The 10,193-nt window shown below is 38.7% G+C and overlaps 1 protein-coding gene across 3 annotated transcripts in view; it reads right to left on the minus strand.

Moving 5' to 3' along the window:
• Positions 1-4,616: 4,616 nt before the first annotated feature.
• slc10a7 (solute carrier family 10 member 7) overlaps positions 4,617-10,193 on the minus strand; it is a 269,973-nt gene continuing 264,396 nt past the window's right edge. For all 3 annotated transcript variants that reach the window (XM_043699319.1, XM_043699311.1, XM_043699337.1), the window contains exon 12: positions 4,617-6,543. In XM_043699319.1, coding sequence (XP_043555254.1) covers positions 6,505-6,543 — 39 coding nt within the window. In that variant the 3' untranslated portion in view covers positions 4,617-6,504. The remainder of the gene's footprint in view (positions 6,544-10,193) is intronic.

Consider the following 10,193-nt stretch of genomic DNA (forward strand, 5'->3'; position numbering starts at 1 on the left):
TGTGTGGGTACTTTACTATTGGACAAATATTTTCCTACAATCTTATAAGCAACTTAAAGCCAAACATTTGATCACAACTGATTTAATCAAAACGTTTGAAATGTAATATCTTGCAATGATTAAAATCATATAAAATATTCCTTAGAAATAAGAATAACCAAATAGTCAAGCAGTACAAATAATAATGTAAACTGTGCTGTAGAACAGATTGTAAGTTTGCTCTCTGAGCTGGAAGGTTTGTTCTTAGATGTTTCATCACCATGCTAGGTAATATCATCAGTGAGCCTCTGGTGAAGCACTGGTGTTCTGTCCCGCTTGCTACTTGTGTGTCTTGGTCTGCTGTGGTGGGTGATATCACTTCCGGTTCTTTTTCTGAGTGGTTGATAAATGGGGTCCAAATTAAAGCGTTTGTTAAAGGATTTCCGGTTTGAATGCCAGGCCTCTAGGAATTCCCGTGCGCCTCTTTGTTTAGCCGTCCCAGGATGGATGTATTGTCTCAGTCAAACTGGTGTCCCTCTCTGTCTGTGTGTATGGATACTAAGTGATAGGTGGTCATGTCTTTTGGTGGCTAGTTGGTGCTCATGTATCCTGGCTAGTTTCTTGCCCGTCTGTCCAATGTAATGTTTGTTGCAGTTTTGCAGGGTATTTTGTTTATGACATTGATTCTGTTGGTTGTTGGTACAGGATCCTTTAAATTAATCAGGAGCTATTTCAGTGTGGTAGTAGGTTTGTGGGCTACCATGATGCCTAGGGGCTGGAGTAGTCTGGTCGTCATCTTTGAGATGTCATTAATGTATGGCAGGATGGTTAGAATTTCTGGGTGCATTGTCTTCTTGTTTAGGTCTGTTGTGTAGGAATCAGCTGCCTGCGCTTATTGGGTTGAAATCAAACTGCTCCTCGGATGCTGCCTGATCTGCTATGCTTTTACAGCACTACGTTCGTGACACTGCGCTTATTGGGTACCCATTGTTCCCGAATATGTACAAGTTCCTGGGTGCTGCAGTGTATTGTGGCTCATTTAAATAATGTTCTGATACAGTTCCGTTTGTGGGTGTTGGGATGATTGTTCCTGTAGTTGAGTATCTGGTCAGTTGTGTGGCTTTCCTGTAAACACAGCTCTCTATTGGCTTTTCCTTCTACTGTGACTTCTAGGAAGGGAAGAAAGTACAAGCTTTTGGAGCACTGCTCCTTTGTCAGGTAGCCCCGACTATCTACCTAGCTTGTATTTTCTAATAAACCTGTTGGACTATAACCTGGTATCGTGTAATTTTTAAGTTTGTTCAGCCCAGTCCAACACCAGCACATCCACGTCATAGTTATATTCAGCAAACTTTGTTTTAACTGGCAATTCATGTACGCTCGATATATTGGCCAAATTTAGACACCTCAAATACCACAAAGTTTACTGTATTATTTTGTCCAATTATTATAGTTTTAAAATTTATTTACATCGATGTAAATATATTTGTTCAATCGAATGGCCACACAAAATATCAACAGTTCCCATTTCAAGTCAATTTTTCTGGAAATAAATGTTGACCTGCCCAGCAACACCCTCGACCTGTGAATGAATATCTTTAAAAAAAGCATGATCTACTGCGATGTCTGAGTAATCAGTTGAGGGTGTCAGTGAAAAGGCTCTGTCAGTGAGTTTTATTTAAGGCACTGCATTATTATTTAACTGATTGTGCCATAAATAACGTGTAACAGTGATGTATTGTTACTTCAGGTGTGTTTTATATTGATTATGTGGACTTCTTGATTATCTGGTGCCAGTTAATAAGTTTGGTTTGATAGTTATTGATGTCAAACCTCACTTTGTATAAAATGACTGATTATTGAGTCTACTGAAGCCACAGAATAAGTTTCAAAAGACTCAAGTAACCAAGATAGCAGGTATCAAGATAAACAAATATTTACATAACTTTCTCTGGCAATTCACAAAACAATCAGAACAGAATTGGGCTGTCTGGGTGTAGAACACAAATGATAATTAAATTAAATTAGCATGAGTTATTATCTCCTTAGCTACTCAAGGCTATTAAGGAGGGTCATTGGACCCAAAACATTAATTCTGCTTTCTCTCCACAGATGGTGCCTGACCTGTTGAGTTTCTCCAGCACTTTGTTTTTGCTTCTGATTTCCAGCATTTGCAGTTCTTTGTTTTATTTTAATTGATGTGGAATACTTTCAAGTGAGACAGTTGTGTTCCTGGATATGAACACTACATGCAAACTGCAAAGTAAACACATTGCACCAGATCTTTCTGAGAAAATAAGTGCATTAGTATAGTAGTAAATGTTGCTATTAATGTGTAAATCAGCTGGACGATTCATGGTATTACATAATTATGGCACAATCTTCAAAGTCTTTGTGTTGATTTATTAACAAAACCACACTGACTGTTCTTGATTAATCCCTACCTCTTTAAATGCAGGTAATTCTGATCCTCAGAATTGTTTCCAATAGTTTATCCACCACCAAGGTGAGAGCGACCGACCTGTGGTTTCCTGGTTTATCCTTTCCTCCCTTTTTGAATAATTGCATTAGGTTGCATGTTCTGCAGTCCTCTGGGAGTTCTCCTGTAGCCAGACAGGAAGTGAACATTTTTGTAAGTGCCCCTGCTAGATCTTCCTTGCCTTACTCAACAATCTGGAGTACCTTTCACCTAGTCCTGGAGATCTATTTACTTCTAAACCTGGCATGTGACATAGGACCTCCAATCTGTGTGTGCTAATTTATTTAATTATATCATACCCTTCTCCCTGATGTCTATACTAATATCATCTTCTGACTAATGAATGTTGATCCAAAGTATTAATTTAAATCCCTATCAACATCCTTTGGCTTCACACATTAATTACCACTGTGGTCCTTAATGGGCCCTAATGTTTCCCTCATTATCCTTTTACTCTTAATGTAATCTTTAAACAATTTAGGGTTTACATTTATTTTACCTGCCAGTGTATTCATATCCCCTTTTAGCTTTCCTTTTTAAACTGCCTTTTTTTCTCTCCCTTGTACATTCTGAACTAATTTAGGGTTTCCCCTTGCATTCTTCTTGCAATATTCTGAAAAGACCATTCTTCCTGTTAACTCTGGTCCAGACCTCAGTAACCCACCACATTATCTTCCCTTTCCAGTGGCACCTTTTCACATGCAAGCACAATAGTGCATCACCTCTCTTCTCACTGATCAAGGTCCCAAACAGTTCTTCCAAGTGAAGCAGCAGTTTGGCTGCACTTCTTTTCATGCGGTCGACTGTTCATGATGTGAACACTGAGAAAATCAAGAGGAGGCCAGATAACTGTTTTGCTGAACACCTTTCCTCAGTCTCCTAACATGAGCTCCCTGTAACCTACTGTTTCAATTGTCCACTTTCCTCCTACTCTGACATTTTCCTTGACCTGTTAAATGTTCCAACATAGCTCAATCCAAGCAGAAAGAACTGCTTGCAAGTGGTCACTTCACTGTCCCAGAACTCAATATTCAAGTTTAACAATTTTAGATCATAACCTCTTCCCCATTTTGTTTTGTGTTTTTTCTAGATATTGTTTTCTCTTGATTCATTCTTAATCTTTTTGAGTTTGGATGTCTGTTGTACTGCGACTCACATTTCATTTTCACACACATTCCTTGTTTCATTACTTATCCCATTATTGCTCCTTTTGGTGCTTTACCATATTATCTTTTGTCATTTAATCTCTCCATTTTCTCAGCTTGATGGAATTCACAGACCAGAACTGTCAACTCTGTTTCTCTCTCCACATATGCTGCCGAACCTGCTGAGTATATCCACCATTCTTAATATATATATTTTCATTCATTCATTAGCTCATTTCATATCATCTATTTTGATATGAAATAGTTAATGAATTAACCTCTATTTTCTATCAGTTTAAGATTATGGAGTAAGACTTTAAAAAGCACAAATTCTACCTAAAACATTAAAAGTGAAATAATGAGGAATATTCCTTGCCCTGTGGTGATGGTGGAGCCAGAAAAATAGGGGGTCAAATAATGGCATTCCTGTTGCTCTTCTGGGAGACAGAGAGATAATCTCGAAATTAGATCCCTTGGCTGTCTCAGACCCCAACCACAGCTATATTGATGCAGCTTCCTTGCAGGAGTGAAATGGGCTACAGGAATTGGAGGCATCACCCTTTAAAGATGAAACCACAAGGGAAAGGATAACCCGTGCAGCCTCATCAATTCAACTGGTGGGAGATGCCCTTTGATCCAGAGTACCTGTGGTCTTCCCACTCCGAAACTGCATTTTCATTCCTCTGAGGGCACCTCCATTCTGAGGTTTTAGACCTTAGAGACTCTGCTGGCTCTCCTAACTGTCCAGTTGGAGTTGTTCAAGCTCTAGAGCTGCTGAGTCTGACTCAGAGGTTGCGCTGGGACCATTGGGAGCCTGCCTGCCATCCATCATCCATGGGAAGGTGTATACAGAAGTGGCCTGGGGAAAAATTTTGGTTAGTCTATCACCTGGCAATTGGTAGCTTGGGAACACCCATTTGGTTCCAATGTTTGATTTTTCAACAGGCTTTGGAACTCCAATTAATCAATTAGTCAATATCAACAACAAAAAAACACAAAGAATATCAACTTGCTTGTGTGTGCTCTATGTTCTTTATTGATGAATCTTGCAAAAATAAATCTGCCACAAGATGCTTGTAAAATGAACAAATAAATTGCTTTTAACAATAATTTACATTTATACATTTGAAACAAGAGCCAAAGTTTCTCGAGAAAATAAATGTCAGCAGGTCTGGCAGCATTAGGGTCACTGGACTCAAAATGTTAACTCTGCTTTCTCTCCAGCAACTTCTGCTTTTCTTTCAGATCTTCAGCATCGGCAGTTCTTTGTTTTACATTTAAACATTTGTTCAGATTAAAACACATTCATTATAATGGCCCATAACCGATAACAACATACAAAACATGCACAAACTTTGAAAGGCTCACCAGTTGTTATTTTGTCCAGAAACAAATAAAAACCAAAACCTAGGAAATGATTAATTAAAATGAAAACTGATAAGTACATTCAATGTACACATAGTAACTTGTGACTTAAATGAGCAAAGCCTGATGCAAGTAAGCATTTTATCTACAATGCTGTATTAATAAATATATTTTATTAATGGCCCCATTATTTCAAGGATCATGCTCCAGAATTTATAGTTGAATGATAAAAAAACTCCTTATACTGCATTTAATAAATGTACTCAACACTATTCAAAGGAATTATGACTGAATCTATTAAAGATATAATGCAGTAATCTAACTGAAAGGTTTATTTTAATCACACATTGTATCAGTCAAGGTCACCTAAATTTAGTCTGAGACACTATATACTCATGTGTGTACACATATACAAATATAAAAATAAACATTTTATTGGCCTTCACCAGCACTACTGATGGCACAACAGTGTCAAAATAAATGTTTGTAATATTAGTATCCAATGAGGACCTGTATCATCTAATTTAGTTTGGTAATGTGGAATAGAATTTTGGGTAATTTCTGATGACTGATAACAAATGAATTGATATTGGGCAGGTTGTAGCTACAAATTACTGTAACTCATCAAAACACAATTTTGATTTGCTAAATTTGTGATTCAGTTAATGCCTCCATAGAATACATTCAAAGAACAGCTTCCAGCAACTATTTTCCTGAGAGTTACACCATTGAATGAAAAATATTGTGTTTGCCACATTCCAAAACTGTTCAACAATAATATTTATTGGAATTTACTCTTGCCTTTTTAAATATAATATTTTGACTAGCTGAAGGATACTGATACAATTTAATTGGAAGCCTCCTATCAAACCGTTTTGCTTATCTTCAATCCAGTAACAAATTACTTAAAACTTACCCACTATTCCTCAATTTGATTAGTGTCAAGCAATATGGTTTTAATGGGAGCAGACACCAACAGAGTTAATTTCTGCCCCTTACCCACCACAACAGCACTTAGCCATACTGTGGGCAATCCTCGTGGGACAAAAGGCAAAAGCTTTGTGAATTTAACACAAAATGAGGCCAGCTAATGTTATAACATTAAACATAAAGCCTAAGGGGAGAAAAACAGCAATTTTGCTTTAAAGAAAAATAGGATGGAAACATGAAAATAATTCCTTTTTTTTTGATAGTTGCACATCATTTCACAAATCTAGACACCACAATCTTTTAAGTACCCCATGAATTGATTTACAAAGTAATTTTTGTTACTAAAAGAAAAATCAGACATACACCTCAAATACTCTGCAGTCTTCTGGTATTATTCAAGGAACAGTTCTTGCATAAGGCAAAAATACCTAATAGCTTCAGTTGTACATTTAAGGCACTTAATCATGAACCTGTACAAAATAAAATAGATACAAACACAAAATTCTTAAACATAAATCTTCATTTGAATGGTTTGTTGGAGGTTCTGTATATACGTTTCATTGCATGGTATATGTACATTCATACAAAATATATAATTCATTTACATTATACAGGAATCTTTGTCTGTCTTGAGAGTTTTAGAGCCTGTAAATTAAAAAGAAAATAATTTGGAACCAAATTGCAAATCAGCCCAGTATATATTTCACAAACAATGTTTGTTCACATTATTTACAGTACACTCAGCCACCGTGGTGATTTTCCCTTTTGGAAGTTGGTATTAAAAATGCCAGAAATTTCTTTCACTGTGCATTAAGTAACAGCAACTTGCCTTTAGCTTAGCATCCCAAGACACTTCAAAAGGTTAGACAGTGAGCCATGTAAGGAGACTTTCAGCCCGATGACAAAAGCTTGGTTGGGGAAGTGGGATTTGAGGTAGGTCTTAAGAGTCATAGAGATGTACAACATGGAAACAGCTCCTTTGGTCCAATTCGTCCATGCCGACCAGATATCCTTAATTAATCTAGTCCCATTTTCCAGCATTTGGTCCATATCCCCCAAAGCCCTTTCTTTTCATATACCCATTCAGATGCTTTTTAAATATTGTAATTGTACCAGCCTCCACCACTTCCTCTGGCAACTCATTCCATACACCCATCACCCTTTGCATGAAAATGTTGCCCCTTAGGTCCTTTTTAAATCTTTCCCCTCTCACCTTATGCCCTCTAGTTTTAGGCTCCCCACCCCAGGGAAAATACCTGGTCTTCAAAGTTTGTGAGAAGATTTGTAGTTCGGGTGCTCGTTGCTGTGGTTCTGTTCGCCGAGCTGGAAGTTTTTGTTGCAAACGTTTCGTCCCCTGTCTAGGTGACATCCTCAGTGCTTGGGAGCCTCCTGTGAAGCGCTTCTGTGGTGTTTCCTCCGGCATTTATAGTGGCCTGTCCCTGCCGCTTCCGGTTGTCAGTTTCAGCTGTCCGCTGTAGTGGCCCGTATATTGGGTCCAGGTCTATGTGTTTGTTGATGGAGTTTGTGGATGAGTGCCAAGCTTCTAGGAATTCCCTGGCTGTTCTTTGTTTCGCTTGCCCTATAATGGTAGTGTTGTCCCAGTCAAATTCATGTTGCTTGTCGTCTGCGTGTGTGGCTACTAGGGATAGCTGGTCGTGTCGTTTCGTGGCTAGTTGATGTTCGTGGATGCGGATCGTTAGCTGTCTTCCTGTTTGTCCTATATAGTGTTTTGTGCAGTCCTTGCATGGGATTTTGTACACTACGTTAGTTTTGCTCATGCTGGGTATCTGGTCCTTCGTTTTAGTGAGTTGTTGTCTGAGAGTGGCTGTTGGTTTGTGTGCTGTTATAAGTCCTAGTGGTCGCAGTAGTGACCACTATAAATGCCGGAGGAAACACCACAGAAGCGCTTCACAGGAGGCTCCCAAGCACCGAGGATGTCACCTAGACAGGGGACGAAACATTTGCAACAAAAACTTCCAGCTCGGCGAACAGAACCACAGCATACCTGGTCTATTTACCCTATGCATGCTCTTTAGGATTTTATAAACCTCAGTAAGGTCACCCCTGAGCCTTTGATGCTCCAGGGAAAAAAGCCACAGCCTATTCAGGCTCTCCCTGTAGCTCAAATTCTCCAACCCTGGCAACATCCTTGTAAATCTTTTCTGAACCCTTTCAAGTTTCACAACATCTTTTCAGTAGGTGGGAGACCAGAACTGCATGCAGTATTCCAAGAGTGGCCTAACCAATGTCCTGTACAGCTGCAACATGACCTCCCAACTCCTATACTCAATGCATTCATACACGGAATGCAGCTAAGATTCACTAGGATGATACCTGGTATGACAATATCATCATATGAGATGGGATTCGATGGCTGGGCCTGTGTTCTCTAACATTTAGAAGGATGAGAGGAGATCTGATTGAAACGTATAAAATTCTAACAGGTCTACACAGATTAGATGCAAGGAGGAGCTATCCAGCAACCCATGCTCAAATAATGAAGTACTAGAAGTATTTACATGAGCAAATAATGACATTTTAAAAAGGGTAAAGAGGTAAGAAAAACCACACTGATAATATTTAACTTAATCATGGCTTGAATAATCAAGTTAAACAAAACTATTGCTACTTCAATAACTTGCAGTTCTTCATTCGATAAACTTAGAACGTTAATGAGTCATTTTGCATGTGCACACATGAATCTTAAATTAAGAAAAAGAGATGTGTATCAATATGATGCTCAAGTTGTCAGAGGCTTATGATATAGATGGAAGTATTTTCTCCCTTTTGGCTATAAAGGAATCTGTGTGCACACAGGCCAAATCTCCTGAATCACATCCCAGACTGAGATAAATTAAAAACTGTCGCGCTAGTGTAGTGTAATGAGGTTTGAGCTGCAGCACAGGAAATCATACTCGCCATTACTAACCTGGGAGAGTCCAATGCTACAGGACACCTTTAATACAGTAAAATGTCCCAAGCTGCTTTAATAGGATTATTGACAAAACTCAAGATTTTCCAGAACCATATATTTGATTATTTTATTGAGTGCAAATTTTTAAAAAATATGAAAACATCAAAATCATAGAAATTTTTTAAAAGTCAGCAGACTTCAAAGTATCAGAAAAATCATTATTGTGATGCAGCTGTCACTACAAAAGGAGAGACCTTGAAGTTATCACTGATACATTTTTATATTACTTAGCTCAAAGCCATATTTGAAAAAGGGCTAAATCAAGATTTAAGTCTATCAAGGAATATGAAGTTGAAGGAGGGATGACAGGGAGAGACATTTAGAAAAGGAAAATCAGAGTTTAGGGCCTAGGGAGCTGAAGACATGTCTGCCAATGGTAGAGTGATGAAAATGCTCAAAAAACTACAATTGATGAAATTGGAGAATCAGGCTGTAGAGCTGGCGTTTATCAGAGGATAGGTTATGGAGGGATTTGGTGACAAAGATGGAGAACTTAAATGTCAAGGTATTGCTCAAGGAGTGTATGTAGATCAGCGAGCACGAGGTGGGGATGGGGAATGGAATAAACAGGTAGGACTTGGTTTGAGTTAGGATAGAGACAGCAGGGCTTTGAATGAATGGTAGAACATGTGATGCCAGCCAGAAATGCATTGGAATAACCAGGTCTAAAGGCAACTAAGGTACACCCAAGGTTGCAGCAGTAGGTAGACAAAGGCAAGGACTAAGTCAAGTCAGATGATGTTACAGAGGTGATAATAGGTGGCTATCAGTGATAGTGCAGATGTGAGGTAAGATGCTTATTTTGAGGTCAAATTTAATGCCAAGTTGGCCAACAGTTTGATTCAGTCTCAGACAATCGTCAGGGAGGCGGAATGGAGTAAGACATGGTAATTACGTCTGTGATGAGGGAAAAAGATAATGGCTTACATCTAGGAGAAAGTGAGGACTGCAGATGCTGGAGATCAGAGTCAAAAAGTGTGGCGCTGGAAAAGCACAGCCGGTCAGGCAGCATTCGAGCAGCAGAGGAGTCGATGTTTCGAGTATGAGTTCTTCATTCCTGATAAAGAGCTTATTCTCGAAACGTTGACTCTCCTGTTCCTCAGATGCTGCTTGCCTGACCGACCGTGCTTTTCCAGTGATTGAGGTCGTATCAATCACTATTTTAAAAAGCATGAATTAATCAAAGACACTCAGCAGCGATCTGTTAAAGGATTGTTGTATCTGGTTACCAACTCAATTATTTGAGGAAGTCAGAGGAAGGATAGATGAGAGTAGTTGTGCGATATAGGCTACATGGATTCTAAGAAGGCTTTTGACAAGA

Source organism: Chiloscyllium plagiosum, chromosome 1, assembly GCF_004010195.1.
Source record: "Chiloscyllium plagiosum isolate BGI_BamShark_2017 chromosome 1, ASM401019v2, whole genome shotgun sequence".
Classification (NCBI taxonomy): domain Eukaryota; kingdom Metazoa; phylum Chordata; class Chondrichthyes; order Orectolobiformes; family Hemiscylliidae; genus Chiloscyllium; species Chiloscyllium plagiosum.